This window comes from Podarcis cretensis (genome assembly GCF_951804945.1).
Source record: "Podarcis cretensis genome assembly, chromosome: 4".
Classification (NCBI taxonomy): domain Eukaryota; kingdom Metazoa; phylum Chordata; class Lepidosauria; order Squamata; family Lacertidae; genus Podarcis; species Podarcis cretensis.
Window position 1 is genome coordinate 97,382,145 of NC_137173.1, and position 26,739 is coordinate 97,408,883.

At 41.6% G+C, this 26,739-nt stretch overlaps 1 protein-coding gene across 11 annotated transcripts in view; it reads right to left on the bottom strand.

The window, feature by feature from the left end:
* Positions 1–26,739, bottom strand: part of LMO7 (LIM domain 7) — a 158,919-nt gene that overhangs the window by 53,388 nt on the left and 78,792 nt on the right. For 8 of the 11 annotated variants that reach the window (XM_079972404.1, XM_079972408.1, XM_079972406.1 and 5 more), the window contains 6 exons: positions 26,393–26,499; positions 6,539–6,569; positions 4,547–4,660; positions 3,368–3,566; positions 2,142–2,394; positions 9–302 (listed from right to left, as the gene is read on the bottom strand). In XM_079972404.1, coding sequence (XP_079828530.1) covers positions 9–302; positions 2,142–2,394; positions 3,368–3,566; positions 4,547–4,660; positions 6,539–6,569; positions 26,393–26,499 — 998 coding nt within the window. The remainder of the gene's footprint in view (positions 1–8; positions 303–2,141; positions 2,395–3,367; positions 3,567–4,546; positions 4,661–6,538; positions 6,570–26,392; positions 26,500–26,739) is intronic. The other 3 variants (XM_079972401.1, XM_079972402.1, XM_079972410.1) reach the window with 1 other exon arrangement.

Genomic DNA, 26,739 nt, shown 5'->3' on the forward strand with positions numbered 1-26,739 from the left:
CAACAAACCTGAATCCTTGAATATCCTTATACCATTGCTTGGAAAAAGATATCCTTTTCGCTTTTTTCCACTGCAATTCTTCCCCTGGAATCCAAGACTTGGGAAGAAACTTATGAGAGGAAAGTTTTGGGTTTGACACTGCAGCATTTATTTTGCGAACATAAAGGTCATCTGTTTCGATGTCTGGAGTGCCCATTGTCTTTTCTTCTTCATCCTCCTCCTCCAAATAGTTGGAGAAGCCTGAAAGAACGTTAGCTGATGTGTTGCATTCCATCTCTCGCTGCAAAGCTCTTCTCTGGTTACTGTACAAAATACCCAATCAAGTTATACTTTCAAACACAATTTGTTGTCGAATAAAGAACAGATGACATATTTGGCTAAAATTTACAAACTTGTGAATGAAGCAAAATTAGTTCTGAGTATCAAAGCACTGCAACTATGCAAGAATGCCATTATAACAGAAGATTTTTGTTTCATATAACCAAAAGAAGAATGTTAGGAAACTGGTCAAAGCACACACATACACATGGGAAGTGGTTTAAGTTTCTGTACAGGCAGATCAAGAAACTCTGGCTTCAGAATACACTATTCACAGATAGTGTGTTTACAGATATTTTTGATAGTTTAGGAGTAAATCATAAAAACCCAGCGAAGTAGACCTTTAACCACATCTCTTTCAGCACCATGGGTAATGGGTCAGTGGTACAATGTCTTGAGCATCAAGCATGGAAGAACAATTTTGCTGGGCATAAAGAAATCCAGGTCTAGCAAAAGCTATTTTCACCAAAAGCCTGCACTTTGCCAAATCATCCTGAATAACATCTGTCAGCTTTCCTTTCAACTTCCAAATAGGAACTGCCATCAAACTGGCAGGTCACCTGTGGGGAAGCTAGATGTGCAAAGCCACTCTCTGCTCTATTTTGATTGGAAGGTAAAGGACTCCTTTCACATCTGCTGAGATCAGTCATAATAGGGATGAAGCTACAGAATGAGAATCTGGTCACCAGCTCTACTACAATCACAGCATAAGGCAATGCTATGTAAATTATTTGAGGGGGGTAGTAATCCAAAGACAAAATAAAGATTTTGTACATCATTTTGTATTCGGGTGATCTATTTCGAGAAGTTCTGCCATTTACCAGCGGCATCCTGTGTACCACCCCACATTATTTAGGAAGAGCTTCCAAAGGGGCTTTGGGAGAGGCAAAGATGGCTTCAAATGGAAGGAGGGAATGGGAAAAAATTCTTCTATGAACTTCATGTTAATCTCATTTTATTATCTGAGTAAATGAACAGAATATGTACTCTCAGTTACCTTACAAAAAGATTTATAGTAAAGTTATATTAAAAGTCACATGGAAAAGCAAAAAGAGTGTGTCATATTTTAATAAACAACGCATCAATTTAGCAAGCTTAAAAAAAAAACAACTACCAGAAATTCAGGGGCACCCTTTTTTTTAAATATAAAAACACTGTGTCAACCTTTTAATAAAGGCAACTTTGTTGTTCTGGTGTCATGGTTAGGAAAAGGGAAAATCAGAAGCCTACTGAAGACTCATGAGCCCCCTCACCTTCTGTCTCTCACACGAAATCCCTCCTTTTCCACGGTTTCTTTTAACCACTGTGTAACATTACACATCTGTGTCGTATACAGAGTTTGAAACCCAAATGTGAAATGCAAGGGCAACTCTGGCTAGCATCAAATGAGAAGTAGTGGTACCTCTGGATACGCACACCGCTGGTTGCGTATTCTTTGGTTTATGCACGCAGCAAACCCAGAAGTATTTTTCAGGTTTTGCCATGCGCGCATGCACAGAAGCACTCTACCACACTGCGCGCAGAAGCGCTCTACCGCGCTGCGCGCATGTGCACAACAGGCACCTCCAGTTGCAAATACCTAAGGATCCGACCGGAGCTCTGGAATGGATCCCGTGCGCTGTACCTGCAAGCATAGTTAAAGCAAACCATAAACAGGAAGGGGAACAGAATTGCACAGTAGGAAGGAGAAGATTACATGCCCTCATTATTCCCCTGATCTCCACTGACAATGGTATTATGCTTGCACCAGGCCTCTTCTGTAGCGATAAGTTAACATTTGCCACAATGACAACATTTAACACATTTAAACACCACACAAATACCTTGAAAATGTTCCATCCGGCTCTGTAAACACAGGACTTGCCCAGCTTCTTCTGTTATCCTCATTCTTCTCTGTTCTTCTCTTCCGCAAGGGCGCTGGCATGTATGTTGGTGGTTTAGCTTTGCTGGGTAAGAAACGATTGAACTCTGCAGCAGGCTTGGGTTCAATCAAAGAAACTCTGCGGTACGACATGTCATCTTTACTGGGATCATGCATTCTTGCGCGTGTTTCAGAATCTGTGTCACTTTCACAATCTTTTAAACAAAAACACACAGAAATCCTCTAAGTTGAAATTTCAGCATCAGAAGTTTATTCTGTTATAAGCCAGCGCTGACCTAAGCCCTCTTAAGATTTTTATTGCAAATAGAGCAAGAGAATATTTTAAGACACTTGCCCTGATACTGTATGAAAATTTACCTGGCTGAACTTTGGTTTTCCTAGTTACATTGCATTAATTACATCATTTCCTCATTCCCACTTGCAAAATGAACTATTGATCTCAATGATTGTGCTCTATAACTGATACTTCTCTACAGAAATCACAAGACCAATAATATTAAATGAAAACCCCTCTCTGAACTGGAAGCAACTTTTCCAATTTATTTCTCAGTGCCAGAATAGACAGTCAAAAATCACATACTGTGCCACAAAACTAACAGAGAATGGCAGGCCAGAGGTCATGAAGTCCTTACGAAACTATTTATGAAGTCTCTGTTAATATTAGCATAGTTACCAAAATGGATTTGTTGCTATTGTGAACAGCTATTCAATTGCGTGCCTGGGTGCCTCACTCACCCCCCACCAGCTAGTCTTAGGAACAGTAAATAAACAAAATATGACAATGTACATTTTGGGTCAGATCAGGCCACAACTTTATTGATTGCAGAGGTAAAGAGGTTTGGCAGAGGTACTGGGTAAAACTAATGACTTCCAGCTCACCTGCCAGATGTATTTAGTATTTGGGGTCAAACTGGAAGTGAGGAAGTCCTATGACCTATCTAGTATCAATTCCCCATTCAATTTCCTTCAGTCGGTTGTTTGATAGCTAGCAAACTTGTTTAAGGGAATGCTCTTTAGCTATCTGACATTCGTGTGGAAAACCTCAGGATATTTAAAACTAGGAAAAGACTGATAAGGCAAAATGTAAAAGCATCTAACCCTTACAGCTTTTGTTGTCCTACTTCTCTCAAGCAAATATGGCTAGTAAGATTTTAAAGAATATATTACCTTCACTGCCACCTTTCAAAGTTACGTCTGATGAAAAGCTTGCAGAAGATCTTGAGCCAAAGGAGTCCAAGCTATCAAAGGAATCGTCTCTCTTATGGCTGATAGATGACGAAAGTGAGTCACTGCGTTCAATATACCAAATATCTCCGTATCCACTATCCCTTCCACTTCGTTTGGGACTGCTGGATTCTCCAAGAGCCTGCAATGAAAAGTTGTTGTTGTTGTTTGTAATTTTAAAAAAATTATCAAAAGATTTTAGTGATGATAATTTTGCAAAGTGTTCTGTTTGGGTGACATGAATGGTGTTCTTCTCAATGGAAGCTTATAGCATGGGGAAATGTGTTTAAGAAAATTAAAACAGAAAATAAACAGATATAATTACTACTTTATAATTACTGCTGAATGTGAATTATAACTAGTAAAGTTCTGTATTAATATATAATTGTGCTTGTGAGTAACAAAGCATTGTTTTACGGATCTGCAAAATGACACTCTCATGGCCAAATCCATTTCTCCAGTTAGCAGCTCCCTCCCCCAAAATTGCTATATCGGAAGTGAAAAGTCATGTGCAGAGCAAGGGGAGACTACAGTAGTGCCTCTGGATGCGAACAGAATCTGCTCCGGAGCCCCGTTTGCACCAAGAGCAGAACGCAACCCACGTCTGCGGGTTGCGATTTGCTGCTTCTGCGCATGACGTCATTCTGAGCATCTGCGCATGCAGCAAAACCTGGAAGTAACCTGTTCCGTTACTTCTGGGTCGCTGCGGGACACAACCTGAAATGACTTTAACCTGAGGTATGACTGTATAGCCATTAGACTTGTTGACAGTGCATTTGGAGGTTCAGGGTAGATGTGATGCTCAACTCCCCATTGCTCATTCCCTCTTCTAAGTGACCTATAAAACTAGCTGCCAAACTGGGTGTCACACAGATGGACAAAAGCACATGCAGTGTATATTATTATTACTAATATTATAGTAGTGTGCCTTTTTGCCTGCCCAAGGTGGCTTACAGCAATAAAAAGTATATAAAAAGGAAAATTTAAAGCTATAGATTCCCCTCTCCTCAAAAAGCAGAAGACTGAATCAGATAAAACATGCTCAGACGGTCAAACATTTTTTTCCACAGCAAAAGTAGATAATCTTTGCTGAAATTACTTTTCCTTCCATGAATGCCTTACCTTTGTCAAGGCTTGTCCTAGTAATTTCTCAAAGGCTTTTAAATTTAGCTGTGGGCCATTATAGTAAGGGTTGCTGTGCGCTTTCCTGCCCAACCAATATAATGTAATCAAAACCTAAATTTAAAAAGAACGAAACATTTATGAATAATGATGTGAAGCTAGACAAACACACACACACACACACTAATTATGCAAAACGTATGCTTATTATAAAACTTCTTACTTTCTTGCTTCCAAGACAGACATTTTTAACACATTTCCTCAACTGCTACCTCCTATTAACATAAAAGCATACACAAAGCCTGCTAGATCAGACCAGTGCTCCATCTAACCCTTCCCCGTTTTCACAATAGCCAAACAAATGCCTATGGAAACCCCCAAGCATTTCTTAGTGGCCTCCCCATTTTCAGTTCCCTGAAAGAGGCACTCAGACACCTCTTGCCTCTTGACACAGGAGGTAGAACTCTGCCGCTATGGCTAGCAGCCTTTGATAGCTTTATCCTACATGAATCTGGATATTTCTTTTTTAAAGCCACCCGAGTCGAAGGCCATCACTGGGGTTTTTTTGTTTTTGTGTGGGAGCAAATTCCACATATTGACTGTGCTGTCTGAATAAAGGATTTTCCTTTCCATGTTTTCCTTATCAGGCCTTCTTCAAACTGATGGCTAAAGCTAGCATTTTCTGGCCAGTTTACAGGCACTGGTCCTGGGGCCCTTGACAAGCACCAAAAAAGGTTTGCAGCACAGCGAGTGTAGTTTGCATGCACAACATGCATACTTTGGAGGGTGAAATGGAGCAGCAAACATTTTCCATTACTCCCCACACTTTTCTTGCCACTACACTGGTGCAGAAGGAAAAACTCCCAAATTATACTCACATACAGAGGTTTGAACAAAACATGATGGTCTTGAAATAAGCAGCACATCCATTGTACTGCATTTACTGGCACAACTGTTACTGAATTGGCCAAGTCCATTCAGAATTCAGTCTTAAAAGAACTGAAGTCAGCAAACTGCACAAGCACCTCAGGAGAACTCTTACTATTATTTTTAAAGTAAGCATTGTTCAAATAAATGAATGCATATGGTTTGCATAATTCCTTGATACATTTACATAACATAATTTATTAGTGTCATTTGAGTTCTCTTGGAGCAGAGTTTGGTTTATTTTGTTCAGAATGGCTTATTTCCTTTTAACACAACATTATTGAACCTTGAACCTACATTATACATGATCTGCTGAAATTCAGATTGTATCAATGCAGCTTACTGCACAAATAGGTAAAGGTAAAGGGGCCCCCTGACCATTAGGTCCAGTCGTGACTGACTCTGGGGTTGCGGCGCTCATCTCGCTTTATTGGCTGAGGGAGCCGGCGTACAGCTCTGGCGAACCAGAGCAGCGCACGGAAACGCCGTTTACCTTCCTGCCGAAATGGTATCTATTTATCTACTTGCACTTTGACATGCTTTCGAACTGCTAGGTTGGCAGGAGCAGGGACCGAGCAACAGGAGCTCACCCCTTCGCGGGGATTCGAACCGCCCACCTTCTGATCAGCAAGTCCTAGGCTCTGTGGTTTAACCCACAGCGCCACCCGCATCCCTCCAATTGCACAAATATTATCATACAAAAATATGCAATAACATTGTCCAACTTTGCATACACTCACCAGAGTGAAACATACACACAAACCCCAACCATGATATAAGCAAACAGGCCTTAGGTCCAAGATAGTAAAGGGAGACCCACTTACCATCTGAAAAGCAAATTGCCTTGGTTGCATGGGGTTTGTAGGTATGTTGCAAACCTATCTAATAAAAAGCACCGCACACACTGCATTTAACTAGATTATACCATTTGAAGGGTCTCTCTTTCTACTGCTCGACCTCTTTCAAGAAGAGGAGAAAGCTCAGTTAACTAAGCTAAAGGTCCATGTTTGTTTTTTAAACTATCTGCATGTGTGAATCAAATAATCAAAAGAGAATGAGTCTTACATTCTTCACTCTTCTGTTAGTCTCTTCTGGTCTGCAAAAACACACAAACAGTAACATGTCAAGCATATATTAAATCTTTTAGAATGACTAATACCAAACAGTACTGTAATTACATAGCCAAACTGACTGCTCAAGTCTATTAACATACATTAAAGTACAGATTATCAAGACACAAACCAGAGACAATACCATATTTTTTGCTCTAGAAGACTCACTTTTCCCCTCCTAAAAAGTAAGGGGAAATGTGTGTGCATCTTATGGAGCGAATGCAGGCTGCGCAGCTATCCCAGAAGCCAGAACAGCAAGAGGGATTGCTGCTTTCACTGCCCAGCGATCCCTCTTGCTGTTCTGGCTTCTGAGATTCAGAATATTTTTTTTATTGTTTTCCTCCTCCAAAAACTAGGTGTGTCTTATGGTCTGGTGCGTCTTACAGAGCGAAAAATACGGTGCTATTCTAAAAATGCAGAATTCTAGTTGCCTCTATGAACTTTCCTTGAGCTTTCTGGTCCAAAAAGTTATGGCAAGCTTTATGGCAACACCTCTACGTAAAAAGGAAAGCAACGCTAATTGATCTTTGAAACTCTAAGCTTCAAGTCCTCAGCAGTGATAGAAAGGATGAAGATATAGCACTCTAGAAGCAATTCAGTTTCACTATTGAAATAAGAAGGGAGCAACTGTAATTTAAAAGCATACTGGGACGAAATATGGGTCATCTAGCAAGAACTCATACATCACACAGATGGTGGGGTGGGGTGGGGTGGGAGTTTACATCCATTTTCCTTTTTTTGGTAAAAGGACATAAACTATAACTGAAATTTTGTTATAACAATGAGTGGTTGGAAAGGCAACACTAGTTACAGCAATGCAGAGACACATTTACAATCATTTAGACGTCTAATGTGAATTCTTATTATTATAATGTCAACAGAATGTGAATTAATTTACTGAAGGTTATGTTCATTTGAATATAGCTGGTGAACACATTACCATCTCCATAGGGGTGCAATCAAAAATGGAACTACCGTTAGTGAACAACTCTGCAAGAACTCACTTGTCCACATCATGTTGGAGTATGCTTGCAAACATTATAGGCCATGGAGGGAACAGTTGTTAATACAGAGAGGCTATTTTTGGCACCCCTCTCATGGGAACACAACCTGAAACGGCTAGTGAGCTAGACAGAGGCCGTATCATTTTCAAGAATGGGATTCACTTAAACATGAATCATGGAATTTGGTGGGGAGCAGCAAGGAAGTGACCGTGCAATTTTCAATTGTTGCCCTGCAATAATGCAAGGAGGCCATTTCCATACTTCTGAGTCTTAAGTTCCTTATAAGGAGCACATAGTGAAGATTTATAAATACTACAGAAATAATGCAGGGAAGGAAGTGTGTCTGCACACACATAGTACCAGCTTTTAAAGCAGCAACACTCTCTCAAGTTGAGCAGTATGTCTTTGTAGGTCCCCAGTAACCCTCTTTACCAGCTGAAATATTCAGAATTATCTGCACTTCACTCCCTGTGTTCTAATCACCAGATTGTTTCCAAGCTCTAGCCAAGCAAATGGAGTTGTGTGTTTTTATCAGCTAGCAACCTTCAAAAGGCCATCTGTTTAATTTAAACAAGCGATCTCTAGAAATCAAGGGAGTTTATTTTACTATTTGCTATTTTTTAAAAAAGGTAAACTCTAGAAGTATGGACACTTCTTTGCTTTTGTAAAAGGAGAGTGTGCTTCACCCTTGGGCAATATTACAATTATAGCTAGAATGGGTCCGTGTGTGTGTGTGTGTGTGTGTGTGTGTGTCAAAGGCCAGGATAAAGAGGTACTTCTATGCTTCTCAGTCATTGCATTAAAATGCAGACACTCAATGTCTCTTACAATTGACCCTAGGAGGATCACTGGCACCCTTGATACATAGAATGGAATCTCCCCAAGTAGTTACTGAAGCTGGGAGGAAAAAACTCAACCATTGCGCAATATAGCTTTATGCACTCAACATTCTGAACATTTTATTATCTCCCTCAAGCATGAACTTTACAAGAACCAGCGTTTGTTTTATCAATACCACACTAAAGGAAGTGAAGAAAATTTAGCTTAACACTACGTGCAAAACAGGCCAGTGTTGCAGACATCAGAGTCGCTGTTCTTAGGAAGGTCAAACTATAGGGACATACAGAACACGAGAGGGCTGAACAGGAACTCATTTGGTTATCAAAGTGGGGCTTAAGACTGTGTTTTCTATCAATACTATACAAATTCTACATTAAATATATATATATAAAGGTAAAGGTAAAGGTACCCCTGCCCGTACGGGCCAGTCTTGACAGACTCTGGGGTTGTGCGCCCATCTCACTTAAGAGGCCAGGGGCCAGCGCTGTCCGGAGACACTTCCGGGTCACGTGGCCAGCGTGACATCGCTGCTCTGGCCAGAGCCAGAGCCAGAGCCAGAGCCGCACACGGAAACGCCGTTTACCTTCCCGCTGGTAAGCGGTCCCTATTTATCTACTTGCACCCGGAGGTGCTTTCGAACTGCTAGGTTGGCAGGCGCTGGGACCGAGCAGCGGGAGCGCACCCCGCTGCAGGGATTCGAACCGCCGACCTTTCGATCGGCAAGCCCTAGGCGCTGAGGCTTTAACCCACAGCGCCACCTGCGTCCCTATATATATATAATATCCCTTTAAAGGGATATATATATAATATCCCTTTAAAAACTTTGTTTCCAGATTTCAGCTGATTTTTCTGCTTTCCTTTACCTACTTAAATTCAGATTCTGCGGAAATGCAAAGCTTAGTATGTTTTACAATAAAAAAGGATCCAGGAAGTTAGTCTCAAGGTGCCATCGAACACTTCTTATTTTCTACCTGAGTGTCATCCCTTGGTCTGCCTGTCTGGGAGCAGGGGCACCTCTCCTATCTGCAGTGCCCTGGGTGACTTTTAAGATCTTTATGCTCAGCTAGGAAATATGCTAAGCAATATCTAAGACCAGAGCTTGACTGTACCGTCCTCCAGCTGCCTCCCTGCAACTGAGGTATCTTCACTCACCCACCAGTGTTTCTGCAATGCAGTCCAAACAGCTTTTGAAGTTCATCTGCCTGCCTACACCGTCCCCACCCTTGGACAGCTGCACATTCCTTCCCCCGCCAACAGCTGACTCTCAAATTGATCTCTGAATACATGGCCAGTCAGTTAGCAGAGATGTGGGAGTGCTTAAGCATCAATCTGTTGGGGGTCCCCAGGCAGCCCCCTGGGAAATATGCTAGGCCAGGAAAGATGGAACAGGGAGGCCCAGTCTCACCTCATGAGCACTTTTGGCTAATATTTTATATTAATTTTAGGAACTTGACAACATGGGTCTCTGCCCACCTCTGCATAAGAGGATCAGAAAGGAAGAAGGCTGGGAAAACCTTGAAGGAGTTCACAAGTACGAGCTTGCTGGCTACAGTTAAAGCTCATGGGATGGAATGGGGATGTTAACATGTGCCACAAATTTATCTATGAATTTTAAATCCAGCATGTTAAGCATTTAATCCATTATTCACCCTTAGTCTAACCCAGGGGTCAGCAACCTTTTTCAGCCATGGGTCGGTCCACCGTCCCTCAGACCATGTAGTTGCTGGACTATATTTTTTTTGGGGGGGGGGGGATGAACAAATCCCTATGGCCCCACAAATAACCCAGAGATGCATTTTAAACTCCAACTGAGGATACAGTATTTCACATCAATGCACCGCAAAGGGAAGAAGAAGAAACAAATTTATATTTAAAACCTAGGGAATTGTGCCTAACAATGGAAAAGATATGTGGCTTCTTGCTGAGCCCTCCTAGAGTTTACCTGCCAAGCCCATTTCCCGCCCCTGTTTCCATGCATTGTGAATATGAATACTGCAGTAGCTCGCTATAAGTGAAACCATGTTTATTTTCAGAATAGTTCTGATGCAGCCCTTTCAACCCCAGACAATAAACCAAGGCAGTGTCAAATCACAGCAGGGTTTGTTTCTTTCCTGCATCAAACAAACAAAAACAAAACCCGCCCCCCCCCCAAAAAAAACCCTTCCACCTTAACAGCTGTTGGAAAAAGCAACCTGAGAGTCAAATGGCTTATCAGTAGAAAATACTTCACGTACAATAGTATATAGTTATTTTCCTTTCTAGACAGTCTACAAAGGCTAAGTATGTTGCACCAGCCTGATGGATTTCATCCTCCTACACATAGAGACACATTTGCTGCCTGGATACTTTCTCTTTGGCTAACTGTGTTGGAACTATTAGATTTGCTATACTCTCACTGCTGGAACAGAACAGTTGTTATTGGCAGAAGGTAGAGAGATGCATTACAGCAGCTATGCTAGGCTGCTCTTATAGAGGTCAGGTGGTTGTTTAAAAAACCCTGAGCAAAACGCTGTACTTAATTCACATAACCACAGAAGTCTATAGGCTAAGGGCCAGATGTCACAACCAATATCTGGGGTATTTTCCCCCCACAAAACCTACTGTCATTTGAACATGCCAGCATGGGTGGTGGTGGTTAATTGCATTGTTATCCCACCTTTTCCTCCAAGGAGCTCAAGGTGGCATATGTTGTTCTCCCTCTACTCATTTAATCCCCCACAACAACCCTGTGAGGTAGGTTAGGCTGATAGGCATTGACTGGCACAAGGTCACTCAGGGAATGCAATGGTCATGTGGCTTTTTGAACCCTGGTCTCCCAAGCTCCTAGTCTAACACCACACTGGCTCTCAACAATTTAGTATGTTTGCAACTGCTAGATAAATTAGCAAATTTGTGTTAATGAGTTTAAATGGTATGGGAATTCAGATTCTAGGCTTTTAGCGCACTAAGAATGCTTCTAGAAGTCTGTGCCAACTGGCAGATTTATACAAGACATTTTGTACTCTTGTCTAGTGAGATACATGTGTCCTATGAAGTCAGTGGGGCTGAAATCTAGATAGCATGAAAAAAACGAGGCAGGGTGCAGACAAGATAAGCAAGGCCTTTGACAGGAAACAGTAGCAAGCCAAGTCTTTGGCTCAGGCAGAGATAAAGTTCAACACTAAAACTAGTCTATCAATGTTCAAGTTGCTTTTATTCTTCTCCACTGGTCAGACAGCCATAAAATACCTGCCTGACATTCTGAAAACCACAAGCTCAGAACTCGCCGTCTGCTCAAGCACAGACTTTGAGAAAACAAGTTTGTATGTGCAGTGTTTCACCCCCTCTGAAATTAGGATTGCCTTCAAAATGTTGAAGCAGCAGCAATCAACACATTTTTGGGAGCTTTACATAGAAAAATCCAGTTATGTTAGTCATTTACTGGATTTTAGTTGCAATATAGAGATAACAGCCACTTTGGGACCCATATGGTGAAAAATGAGGTACAAATTTTTAAAAAAGACATGCAGACTTTGGCTCTCAGCATAGCCTTTCCTGTCAAAGCTGCATTTTATATTTTAAATATGTCAATACTATGTTGGTACAGTAGTTTATTTTTGATATTGGACTTTTGTCTTCCTGCTTGCTTTAGCTTGTTAAGAGTGTTGCAATTTGATCAGAATCTTCCCATCACCCCACATACATGAGGAACAAATGAAACCCCACACCCTGAAACTATGGAATAGTTCTCACTTCCTACCAGTTAACATAGCAAGTTGTTTAACTAGATTACACAAGGAATGAAAAAGACAACAAATAAAGATTGTGCAACAGCAGGCAGCCTAGCATGTTTCTTATTTTTAAGATGTATAGATTGTTTCTCTCTCCAAAAGCTGCAGTCTCAAAAAAAGGAATTGATTTTGTATGTTAGGTAACTGCAATGAAGTTTGTGTTGTTATGTGCAGCAGGATCACATACAAAAGTATTAATAAATTGTATGCTTTAAAAGCGTTCAAAGATGACAAAAAGTATAAACTTAGACATTGTTCAACTTGAATGTGCTCAAGAAACTAAAAGCAGATATTCCATCAGTTTGCAAGAAAGACGAAAGAGATGTCATTGATTTAAAAACAAACAGAAAAATAAGGGGGAAATGTTATGTTCAAACCATCCATTTTATCCAATAGGGTAGAGAATTAGACATTACAAATTATGGCCTGCAAGTCTGGAGAACTTGACAATTTTTCTAAATGCCAAAAAGCAGATTGAAATACAAAGAGTGGATAGAACAAAGAGTGGTTAAAACTACTCAAGATGTCAGGAACAGATAACTATTTCATTAGTGGGTGCATCTAATTTTATGCCTACTTAACTTTGTTGGGAAGAGATTCATTCCTTCTGCTGTGAGGTTTCAAAATGCTATTTGTGCTTATTCGTGTTACATAGCTAAAATAAGTGGGATAATGCATGCAGTTTCTATTCCAACGTTAGGCAACTGATTTTGGGTGTCATGAAGGGACACCCAGATATTGTATTTTTATGGCAAGGTCATTCTGGGATTTTCTGCTTCAGGTGCCAAAATAACTTGGCTGGCCTTAGATGCTATGTACCTTGATGGGGTATGAATACACATCATTTGTTACTCTGCCTTAGGCAACAAAATGTCTTGGGCTGTCCCTCTACACAGACCTGACTGTATGTATTTTGATCATTTTAATTACAGCAGAATCCTGGCTTGACACAGTTCTATGACAGAATGAACCAGTTTTCTTCCTTTTATACAACTGGAGTACAACAATCCATTCAAACCATCGACCATAATCAGAACCAGTGAAGGCGGTGAAGGTCCTGTGTGAGTGTCTGGAGGCGGTTGGAGGATGGATGGCGGCTAACAGATTGAGGCTGAATCCTGACAAGACAGAAGTACTGTTTTGGGGGGACAGGAGGCAGGCAGGTGTAAAGGACTCCCTAGTCCTGAATGGGGTAACTGTGCCCCTGGAGGACCAGGTGTGCAGCCTGGGAGTCATTCTGGACTCACAGCTGTCCATGGAGGTGCAGGTCAATTTTGTGTCCAAGGCAGCTGTTTATCAGCTCCATCTGGTACGCAGGATAAAACCCTAACCTGCTCACAGACTGTCTTGCCACAGTGGTGCATACTCTAGTTATCTCTCGCTTGGACTGCTGCAATGCACTCTATGTGGGGCTACCTTTGAAGGTGACCCAGAAACTACAAGTAATCCAGAATGCGGCAGCTAGACTGGTGGCTCGGAGTGGCTGCCAAGACCACTTAACACAGGTCTTGAAAGACCTACACTGGCTCCCAGTACATTTCTGAGCACAATTCAAAGAGTTGGTGCTGACCTTTAAAGCCCTAAACGGCCTCAGTCAAGTATACCTGAAGGAGTGTCTCCCGGACACTGAGATCCAGTGCCAAGGGCCTTCTGGCGGTTCCCTCACCGCGAGAAGCCAAGTTACAGGGAACCAGGCAGAGGGCCTTCTCGGTAGTGGCACCCAACCAGTGGAATGCCCTCCCACCAGATGTCAAAGATAAAAACAACTACCAGACTTTTAGAAGACATCTGAAGGCAGCCTTGTTTATGGAAGCTTTTAATGTTTAATAGACTACTGTATTTTAATATACTGTTGGAAGCCACCCAGAGTGGCTGGGGGAACCCAGCCAGATGGGCAGGGTATAAATAATAAAGTATTACTACTACTACTACTACTACTACTACTACTAAGCAGTCTGTCAGTGAATATGGTACTTGTTTGTACTTAAGACCATTAACCTGAACTCAGGAAAACAAAACTGGGGTACATGAGATGAAGAAAATGCATTTCAAAGTGTTCCCACCCCGTGTCTATTTCTAGGATTATTTGGATCTGCCAAATCTTATTTTGCAGAGCCGTAGTTAGGTGATCTTGTGCCCCCTAGCCATGGACAAATTAGCTCTTCTTTCCGCCTTGCCTCCAATCCCACTCTCCACCCATTCAATTTACCCTCTACAGTATTTAAAACCTTTTCTTATGAAGTAATAATCAAAATTTTTATTTATGGACATATTTTTAGCCAATTTTATGCCCCCCCACCTGCGGCCCTGGTGGGGGGGCCTACCTCACCACCCCCTAGCTACGGCTCTGCTACCTAGTACAGGAAATTAGAATATAAAAGAAGGCTTAAAATCTTTTTATTGCCCACTTTAACTGGGAAGCGACAACCATCTTTTAAAAATTATTATTTTTAAAAAACACCTTCTACTATATATTTTAAAAAGAAACTAAAAGGGAGAGCAACTAAACATGCTTGTTTTACCACCACCACCTCAAGCTTGTAATTGGCATGGTGTTAGCGGTCAATTGCGACCGATGCTAATTTATAAAGATGTCCTGAAGTTAAAACTCATACTGTAACCCATACGTCAGTACTCAAAACTGTAATTACACAAAGGCTGCCGAGGGTCAGAATCAAAAGCATATTTTAGAAATCAACAAAAACAAGGAATATGTGCTTAAGAAGTCTGACAAGGTATTTATCTGTATGTGTTTCAGTAGGAAACAAAGTTCAAGTGCTTGCTATCCAACATGAAACTCAGACTTTCAGAACATGCAAAGTTGTTGCCTTCCAACTGTTTACAGTTAACATTTAGTGTATTATGACTGATTGCTATATTACAATGAAACCGACTATACTATTTCATAATAGGGGGCATAAGATTCAGACTACCAAATCTAATTATTTCTAAATCTTGTGAATAAAATCTAATTCAAGCTTGTCAAGGTCATAAGACATTCCTGCTCCTGGCAAAGACAGACAAATAATTCAACACTGGGATGCATATGGAGAATTTAATGCAATCCCTTGCATGGCATCTGATCAAGTCTCTAACCAGGATGAAACTCCTTGGATTCTGCGTAGGCTTGGATTCTTAATTTTTTAAAAAAGAAATGCTTCCTAGAAGTTTTGACTGGTATTGCTGGGAAAACACACGCAAACGTGGAACCATTCTTGGCTCTGAATGGATAACCCAAACTAACATGAGACTAGTTTGACAGGTTTCTAAAAACCCAGAGACAAGGAAGGAGGAGCAATAAAATACAGCCACAGCAAACAGCATGTTGTGCATCCAATTTAATATACGACTAAATAGAAATTAATAATACACCCAAAAGCACTTAGTCATTGTGCCCCTGTATATGTCACAGTCTCTATATCCTACAAAGCAGTCTCTAACGCTACGGTTGCACCTGTAGCAGCAACATCGGACACCTTCATCTGCACCACCTGCAATAAAACATATCTCTCCTGTACTGGTCTCTACAGCCACAGCATGTGCATTAACTGCCTAATAGTTTGATTTTACCCCTGAAGACACACTCTTCCACTGTCTCCAGAGACAGACAGATGCCAACAAGTCTCTAATTCAGAGTCTCTATAGTCCTAGATCCAACTCACATATGCATGTTGATCGCTGTGTTATAATTTTCAGAGATAGAAACACATTACTCGTCAGTCACCACACATTAACTTTTCGTGTCACTGACCCTACCATGAGGGAAGATGAGCCCCTTGCTTCAGGCAGCATGCTGAAGAAGTGGCAGAGCTTTGCCTGCCCACTCCACTGGCCCACTGCTTGCTGCTATTCCTGCCCCCTTCCAGCTCACCACCAAAGTAAAACCCATTCCAGCTGGATTCCCTTTTGATGCCTCAAGGCCAGATTCTGGCAGACTGCTCTTTCTTCTTTCGCTGAAAAACTGTGGCTGCCAGATGGCTTCAGTCTAAGAAGAGAAACCTAGATGTCTGCCCACTCAGCAGAGCTGCAGTAGCTGTACTGATGAATCACAGAGCCTTCCTATTCACTCTCTTCTCTTGTTCCTGCGACAGAGCTTCCATGCTGCTCTGAAATATGGCCAGTTCCAGGTTCCAGAAGTCACAGCCAGGTTCCAGAAATCACTGATGTCACCATGGTTTTTGGTGGTTTACAAAGGGATGGGGAAATGCAATTATATGTATGGGTTAGGCACCCCGCAAGCAACACAGAATGAATGCTCATTGTCACAAAACCACCCTGTAAACAAATCAAAAGTAATGCTCAGTCTAACCACCATGTTAAAGGTAAAGGTAAAGGTACCCCTGCCCATACGGGCCAGTCTTGACAGACTCTGGGGTTGTGCGCCCATCTCACTCAAGAGGCCAGGGGCCAGCGCTGTCCGGAGACACTTCCGGGTCACGTGGCCAGCGTGACATCGCTGTTCTGGCGAGCCAGAGCCGCACACGGAAACGCCGTTTACCTTCCCGCTGGTAAGCGGTCCCTATTTATCTACTTGCACCCGGAGGTGCTTTCGAACTGCTAGGTTGGCAGGCGCTGGGACCGAGCAGCGGGAGCGCACCCCGCCGCAGGGATTCGAACCGCCGACCTTTCGATCGGCAAGTCCTAGGCGCTGAGGCTTTAACCCACAGCGCCACCTGCGTCCATGTTACCACCATGTTAGCTTTGTGCAAACAAGTAAGAATGGACACTGGGTAAACAGGTCGCCTGGAAGAGCCCTGAAAGTTTTAGTTTTGCTGCAAACATGGATCCTTCTAGCAGTGGGCAGAGTTGTGCTTTTGAGCTAGGACAACTACAGTGGTACCTCGGGTTAATTACTTAATTTGTTCTGGAGGTCCGTTCTTAACCTGAAACTGTTCTTAACCTGAAGCACCACTTTAGCTAATGGGGCCTCCTGCTGCCACCACGCCGCCACTGCGCAATTTCTGTTCTCATCCTGAAGCAAAGTTCTTAACCCGAGGTACTATATCTGGGCTAGCGGGTTCTGTAACCTGAAGCGTATGTAACCTGAAGCGTATGTAACCCAAGGTACCACTGTACTTCCTTGGGGCAATGGCGACCAGTGCATTGCAGCTTGCCTCTCCTAGCACATTTAACTAGCATAGCACCATTGGCAGCTGATAAGAAGCTGTTCTTTTGCCCCGGTAAAGTAAAATGTTTCTCTTTCTTTTTCCTTTTTCTTTTTTGTTAAAATAGAGAATGGGAAAGTTCTGTAGAAGCAGCCACGATTCATGGGCTTTCCTGCCACCCTTCCTCTTCCTCTGTTTCTCTTCTTTCTGCACTGAAAGGACTCTCAGAGTCATTGTAATGAAAGCTTAACTTCCTCTGCCTCCAACCGCACCCCCTTTAAGTTAAGTGATGCTGAATTTCACAATATGAAGCTGATAGAATTAGGCAGGGGCTTGGCATACTACAGTGCCCCCTTCCAGACAAAAATCCCCCACACTCTACCACCTCTCAAATAGCTCTTAGAATAAAAATCCACATCATTGTCTGCTTTCTTTGTATAGGTAGGCCAAAAGTTTGTTTCTCTGCTTTTTGTTCATTTTTGTTTGTTTTTTAAAAACCATTTGGACACAACCACATGATTTTTTCTTTATGTCTAAATCAGGCCATTAATTGATTCTAGAGATGAGAGTTTCTGGTCTGACCACCAGACACAACACCTTTAATTCATGTATTTACAATATTTCTTGGAGCACGCCTGCCCAAAGCTTTAGGAGACTTCAAAAAATATCCTATATACTATATGGGCTATTGCAGGTAGTATTAGAAACAGAACACAAGGCCACCTTTTATTTTATTTTTTGGGAATTAGACAATATTTCCCTCTCATTATACAAATCCTTCCTCATTCATACAGGTATCTTACCATTTCACCCAATGAGACTCGCGTACCAAGACTGACAGCATACTGTATGCAAATATGGCCATTCAAATTATTCAACCATGTGGTGGAACACCAACGATACCGTTGCCTGCATAGTTTACAACTTATTCAGATTGTGTGAAACTGATATTACCCAGTGAGTCATCCATAAGAATTTCACAAATAGGCCTCAAAAACTCCATGTGAGGATACAACCTTGGGGAGGAAGTGAGCAAAAGGGCGTGTATAAAAATGACTCAGCAGCAGCCATCACAGACTGTAACAAAGGATAAGACTTTACGTTTTGAAAGCAATATTCATGGAGAGTGTTCCATTCCGAGTTCATAATTATGCAATGTAAAGGCTGAAATTACTATTAGAATTGTGGCTACAAACATACCACAGGAAAGCCTCTTACCACAATGTAAAACACATCATGCACAAATACAAAACCATTCGAGAAATAGAAACCTTCTAGTATTTGGAGCCAGCAAGAGAAAAATTCTGAATTACTACTATCAGTGATCAAAATAGGGTAGGATGTTATCCCACTACTTTTCTAGGAAGCCTATAACCAACCCTCTTATTTTCAGGGGAACATAAATGATCTTCAAATATCTAAAGGGCTGTCACATGAAAGGTGGAGGAAGCTCCTGTTCTGGAGGGTAGTACCAGAACCATTGGATTCAAGTTACTAGAAAGGAGATTCCGACTAAATGACAGGAAAAACTTTCTGACAGTAAGAGCTGTTCAACACTGGTGCTTCAGGTTAAGAACATTTTCAGGTTAAGAACGGACCTCCAGAATGAATTAAGTTCTTAACCCGAGGTAAAGGTAAAGGGACCCCGACCATTAGGTCCAGTCGTGACCAACTCTGGGGTTGCGGCGCTCATCTCGCTTTATTGGCCAAGGGAGCCGTCGAACAGCTTCCGGGTCATATGGCCAGCATGACTATGCCGCTCTGGAGAACCAGAGCAGCACACGGAAACACTGTTTACTTTCCCACCAGAGCAATACCTATTTATCTACTTGCACTTTGATGTGCTTTCGAACTGCTAGGTTGGCAGGAGCAGGGACCGAGCAACGGGAGCTCACCCTGTCACGGGGATTCGAACCACCGACCTTCTGACTGGCAAGTCCTAGGCTCTGTGGTTTAACCCACAGCGCCACCCGCGTCCCTTTCCCAAGGAACCACTGTACTAATAGCCACCATAAAAAGCCAAGCAATCTCTTTCTCTCTCTGTTACACACAAAATTTCCAGCATGTTTCTGGGCAGATCATTTCCGGGAGGGAGTGTGTGTCAACCACGTGCTATTTTGGGCCCATCTTATTTTTTCCTTCTGAAAAAAACCAGCTAGGGAAGCACTTGACTGTACTCACCAATCTGCACTCATGATTATATTCTGCCTATTAAAGTTCATTGTTAATATAGCCATGAGTTGGGGAGAGTTGTATTCCCCCCCTCTTGCATACAGAGCTGAAGTATGCCAGGTGAAAATTGTTCCCACCCTTTGCTAATGAAAATAAAATACATACTTGCTAAAAGAGCAGGCCTCCAGGAAAGATTTTCAAGTGAGCTCTTAAACTTCTGTTTCACTCAGTGCCAATGAACCACAAGTTTAAAGTACTGTGCAATAATAGCTGTATAGACATATGGCAAGCATATGCCCCCCCCCAAGGTAAATATCAGTTATTTCCAATGCACCCAAATGTTTAACGTTCTAAAAGCATTGCACTATGTTTAGCTACTGACTTATACAGCTAATCTGATGATCCCACAGAGCAGGCAAGTGCTTATGCTACATCTCTAATACATGGGTAAATAATAGTCATGGGACAGAAGTATTCAAAGAAGATACCATGTTTAAATGATTTATGTAGCTGTTGATATGTTTATTCACTCAGAAGCTTTGTTTTGCTATGATTTAGTAATCTCGCTCCACTTCATTTTATTTTTACATAGTTATGTAAATATTTAAGATTTAGTATTATTCTTTATAGTTACGGATGCTGCAGAGTTTTGTAATTAAATTTGTCATACGTAGGAAGAAAGCAAAAAAAAAGGAATGTCACTCAGATTGCTTTTTTCAATTTAACTTTGTAAATGTTCTTACGCTGTTCTTCGGTTGTTCAAGTACAGTATTATCGCTTGTTTGCAATTACACCCAGGGTTATTACAGCAGCTTATCTTTTGACCAGTAACTTAGTGGTGCTATAAAAATATGCCGCTTTTATATTAAATGTTTACCAGGAAGAACACTTCAGCCTAACCTTCACTAATTCACACATGGCCATTTTAATTTAAATTCTTGTTATATAACCAAACCTTCACATTCTTTGGCATACGTTAAGGCTCTGATATTCCAAGTTAAATCCCCAGTTCATCTTTCTTAATTTAATCCAGAATGCTCATCTCAAGTATAAACAGTCAAACAACTCTGGATGAAGTAAGCCAACAATCTGTTCCCAGTTTGGGGCATTTCAGGCATCTAAACCTGGTGGATACTATCTGGACTCCTGGGGCTGATATTGGGGGGGGGGCACTCTAAAAAGGTTAGTATTCCCTGATCTAGTGATATTGTTGAAGTTTAGGCTGAACAAGACAACCATTAATGCCAAAGGGATCTAGCCTCCATGTATCTATTGCCAAAACTGAAGTCACATCTGCTGGGACTCTGAAGAGGGGAAGTTGCTCAGGCACTTATGTTCTGCTTGCTGATTTCCCATAAGCATCTGGGTGGTAACTATGGGAACAACGCACAGGGTTAAATGACCCTTGTGCCTGAACCAGATGTTTGTAGGCATTAAATACTATTGTGTGTAAGTAAATATACCTAAGCAAGGGTATAATATCTATTTCCATTTTTACAGCTCATAGATAGATCCATTTTTCAATCTATAAAAAAGAGAATTTCTACAAAGCAGATTTATGTAAGAATTTTTACTGTGAGTTTTCTTTCCAGAACTACACAATACCAGTGTTTCCAAATCTATGGTTTCGATATTTATACAAGTCTCAATTTTAAAACATAACAAGGCATTGAAACTTCCAAACTGTGTGTCACAGGAAGAATTAAAGAGTTTGAAATGTACTGTTTAGCTCTACCCATGCTACTGCAAGTATTTTTAGCAAGAGTTTCACATTGCACCCTATAATATTCTCGGCTGACCTTAAAGCACATTTACTTCCTACAGAAGCAGAGATTCATACTCAACCCCCCCCACCACCATGCAGAAAACATGTCCCAATAAAATAATTATACACTATTTTCCATAGTTCAAAATCTAGGCATTCTCCCAAATGACTAAACACATACTTACTGAATTTCAGTGTTTATATAGTTCCAATCCTAATGCTGGAAAAGGCAGCAATTGGTGTAGAAGTTCTCAAGCTCCCTTCCAGGGGTTGAGAATATACATTAGCTGTTTGCCACCCAAATCTCCAAACATAACTACCTGCCTAGGTAGCATTTAAAAAGGAGTCCTGCTTTTAGCCTCTATGCTGAAACTCACAGCTGCACTGAAGACTCTCTGAAGCCGAAAATAACTGGTTCTGAACACCATTATGAACAGCCCGCTACAAATATACTTGCAAATACTAGTTTAAGAAAACAATGTTTGTCTCATAAGAAACGTTCAACTTAAATTCCAAAGTCTAATGTTCCTTTATATGCTTAAATGCACTTATGAAAAGTGTACTGTGTAAAGTACTGTGAACTGATATTGGTTAACACTCTCCTAAAAATTCTCAGCACCTTTTACAAACTACAGTTCATAGGATTAATTGGGGGTAGCCATAACTGTTAGAGCTGTATAAGAATGTTTAAAAGTATGGTTTGGATGTGGTGTTACTCTAAAATGGGTATTTCGTATGTAACTGTCCCTCCCTCCAATTTAAATCATGATTTAAAGCTGAACACCAGACAGGTTTGTGACGTGCTTGAAAGCTCCAATTAAGAGAAACAGACATGTCATTTTCTTACACGACTTCTCATACATACATCATGATGCTGTGCAAATTCTAATTAAGTTAATGGGAGCTGTGATAGTGCTTTTGTTTCTCTAGGACCAGGACAAAGAATCTTCTCAGGAGGTAGTGTCCCTTGGGTAATGATGCTTTCATTGATAGTATGATCTGTCAATAACTGAAGGTAATTGTCTCATGTTGGGACTGGTCCACTGCTGATTATATATTTATTTGCCTTAGTCCGAGTTGTGCAAACAATCTTTGCACAAATCATTAATTGTTAATTGTAGTGCATTGTTGCTGTTGTTTTGCATTTGATAGCAGCTACTAGACATTGTTTGCTGTAATTATAAATCAGCTTAACTAATGAAGAAAATAATATTTATTTGTGAGTCTGATGTCAAGCTCATCATAATGTCTGTTAGTTCTTACTCCAAGAACTGTAAAGGTAAAGGTAAAGGTACCCCTGCCCGTACGGGCCAGTCTTGACAGACTCTGGGGTTGTGCGCCCATCTCACTTAAGAGGCCAGGGGCCAGCGCTGTCCGGAGACACTTCCGGGTCACGTGGCCAGCGTGACATCGCTGCTCTGGCGAGCCAGAGCCGCACACGGAGGCGAGCCAGAGCCGCACACGGAAACGCCGTTTACCTTCCCGCTGGTAAGCGGTCCCTATTTATCTACTTGCACCCGGAGGTGCTTTCGAACTGCTAGGTTGGCAGGCGCTGGGACCGAGCAGCGGGAGCGCACCCCGCCGCAGGGATTCGAACCGCCGACCTTTCAATCGGCAAGCCCTAGGCGCTGAGGCTTTAACCCACAGCGCCACCTGCGTCCCCCAAGAACTGTAAGAGATACCAAAATGATAAGAGCAGTTCTCAAATTGAGCTACCATTCCACCATTAATTTCACTGCCAATTACTACATATCTCTGTTGCTCATTTTGGACTAGAGTTCATGCTTATAGTTTTAAGGAATATCTTGCACAACTGTTTCCTTTTAAGCTATCTGATCTCAGTTTCAGTTTATTACATATCCTAGTGACTATAGCTGAAGATGAGCTCATGTCACCTTCCAGCAGGAAAACAACCACTGTAGACTGTAGAGGTAGTGTGGTTTATTGTTGCTTTGCTGCAGTATATTTTTGTTTTTAGGAAGCTAATCAATACCTTTGCAAACCTAAAAGGAACCGGGTACACAAACAGTAAATCACAAAATGTTTATTAACTGAACTCAGCTTTACTATTAATGAACAGAATTATTTAAGTTTCATTAGGCCACTGTGACAAGTGCCACAATGTTGGCCACAGGATTCATGACGATATACAATGTTTGTGTGGTAGTGGAAGGGGTATCATAACATTTCTTGACAAGGGAAAACTCCTATAACTTTATTTAAAGGAATCCAGGGAAACCTTGCAAATAATCAGGCGAAAGTCAATCATCCACCCCCAATCCATTCATCTGAGTCTCCCCTCCACCCCCTACTCCTGAAGATCTCAATTTCTCTTCAAGTCCTAAAAGACACGACACAGCAGGAAGGAGGGGCAATTGCCATTACTGCCAAGCTATGGGCTGGCATCAATGGTAGCTGCTTCCTTTCTATTCTCCATACTTAAAGCTCCGGGTGGGGGGACAGAGACTCTGGACCCAAGGGCAGCATCTATATCATGACAGAGACCAAGCTTGGTTTCCCCTCACTCTCCTGCCTACACACACACAGAAGGTGGGGGAAGAGATAAATCAGCCAGCCAGACAATCACAGCTGAGGTAACAGAACTCATCCGTCTTTGGGATGTGGGACAACAGAAAACACAAGGGTCAGTTCTACAGCATTTGCAGCAGAGTTAGAAGGATGTGCCTTTTCCTAGTCTGCTCCTGTTAGAGCAGGGCTTCCTAAAGTGGTTGATATTGACCCCCTAGTGTCAATGGGTCTGTGAAGGGGTGAATAAAGACCTAGAGACTGAAAGGGAGACGTGGTCGGCTGGAGCCTTCCCTACCTGGCCCTTGCTCCGCCCCCCAGCCAGCAGCTGATTGGCTAGCCAGGGAGGGGGCGTAGCGATGGCCAGCAAGCAAAAAGGGGGGTGTCACCCAGGCTCAGGAAGCCCGCGCCAGGTCACAAACCCCGCCCACCGCTTTAATGGGCGAGTGGTAATTACAGGACACAGTTCAAAAAATAATAATAACTGGGAACTTTGAGCCTTGGAAACAAAGGGCATGGACATGTATAGAGTACACCTTCATTGCCAGTGAGGAATGGAGGGTATTTCTTGACTTAATTTCATTTACATTTGGGTTAGTGTCGATGACAGCTTTATAAGCTTATCAAGGGGTCAATGAACTCACGAGGTTTGGGAAACCCTTTGCTAAAGAGGAATGAACACAATGCATGTGACCTCTTCCACCACTACCAGGATGCTTTTCAGAATGGGCCACACCAAGACCCAGGAAGGCTGATGGAGGGAACAGTCCCATTCACTGCCTCCAGAGGAGTCAGAGAGTTTGTCTGCAGAATCGTTGCTTTGCCTTTACAGCAGAGAGAGCCAACCTTCGGAACAGGAACCTGCACAATAGTCTCTCTTGGTTGGCCACCTGGAGATAACCTCTTACACATATCATCCGATCAATCAACAAAATGGTTTTTTTGCAGCGCTGGTTTTGATTCGTATTCAGGTTGCTGCAGGCTTAGTAATGCTGATTTCACAACAGTGTTTACCATTCTTAAACTAACATTCTTGGCAACTGCATTTACACGCATATTGCCCTTCTCAAATGGCCTGAAAGACCAAGGGTAAAGGTTTCTCTGAATCCTTGCATTCTTGCCTTGTTGATTACTGCCCTACCTACTTCTCCACAACCTGTAACCACTAGCACAGGTTAACAGCCCAGGAAACACTTCCTGTATGCTGTATTTACCTTAGTAACACTTGTTAACGACAAAATTCTTGGCAACGTTTTAAGGACTTTGTCTTCAGTGAAACTCCTGGCCGTATAGTAAAGCAAGCTCTGGCAGTTCCAAGATTATAGAAAGCAATGAATAATTTGTTCAAGACCTAACATTTATATTATCTTGTGAAACAGACTATAATAATAGCAATTATACATAGCCTGAACACACTGTACTTAGCTTTCCTTTTCATGAGAATAGTTTCTCTCTGATACTACACAAACTAAGACTTCTCAAACCTATTCTAATAGTGAGAAAGACTGCCCTCAGGAATAATGAAATTATTCTTTATTATTGTCATTATTATATGGTACTCTCAACACTCTCAAATGCTTCATATATATTGTTTTCAGTAATTCATACATCAGCTTTTATGGCAGGGCACTGTTATCAACCTGATATTACAGACGGGTCACTGTGGCCAAGATTTAGTAGCTTAACACAACCTTTGATCAATGAACTGCTTAGGAAAAATGGAATTAAGGACTTCTAAGTTCACAACACATAATCTTAGTCACTTTAACAAGGCTGGGCAGATCAGAACCTTCTGGTAGATCTCTGGGTAACCTGCAGTGGCTCACCAGGGATTTCTGTGAACAATTGTTTAACAATGTCATTTTTTTTAAAAAAAAAAATGCTTCCTCCTCATCTTGAATTAGGTAGCTGAAGAGAAGAAAGCTTGGGGTAACAGTGGAGTTTTTTCATGAAAGGACTACAAGTTCAGTTCAGGTGTTGAAAAGTTCCTAGGCTCCGCGTATGCTCAGAAGCACCCAGTTCTTTTATTCTAAATCTATGTCCTTTGCACCTGGTTGTTAAATCTTGGAGGTGGGGTGTTGTTTAGTAAAAACAAGCAAAGTAGATATATGACAAGCCTGCATCACACAACATTTTAGCAGAATATCCACAGGCAACACAGTATGTCCCTTGGTTTCAGCTCTCCAGTTAGGAGATTTCAAGATCTGAATGCTAGACCAAAGGTGGGTACATGCATGCATAGCAAACACACAGAGAGAGTACCCTTCTGGTAATTACAAGCTTATAGTGAAGGCTTCCATTTTTACTTTCACATTTAACAACTGTTGAACATTCAACTTTGCATCTTCAAGCGATGCAGCCATTAATTAGTAAAGCAGCTTGGCACATTTTAAATGTCAGCAAATACTTAAAAACAAAATGTACCAAGGTAGTTGCTCCAGAAAAATGGACGCAAATTAAATCCCAGCTTTTACAGCCTTGAAGATCTAAAGAAGCCTGACAGCTTCCACGCTGAACATACAAAGGAAACATTATATAAAATCCCTATATACATGAACAGCAGCACCACAGAAGTAACATTTGAATATTCTTAAAAGTCAACTGATAAAAACACAGGATACTTACTTGACAGTAACTCGATTAGATAGATCTTGAAGGTCACCAGGATGAAAAAGCTGAGCTTCTTTTAATCCAAGATTTTCACAAGCTTTCAAAAACACATTTATATTATCCTGTGAAGAGAAGTGGAAAGCAATTGCTTAGTTGAGCAACGTGAAGGAAAGGATTGCAAGCTGCTTATCCGAAGTTTCAAAGTCCAGTATGCGGAGAAACAGAATGCCAATCTTCTGGATCATAAATGCTAGCAATATTTCATATGAATCCTCTGGTTAAGCAATGGTCTCTGTGACTGACAGACCACGTTAAAGATTACCAGGTACAAAAGCAAAAATGCTCAGCCAGTAAGCAGCAAT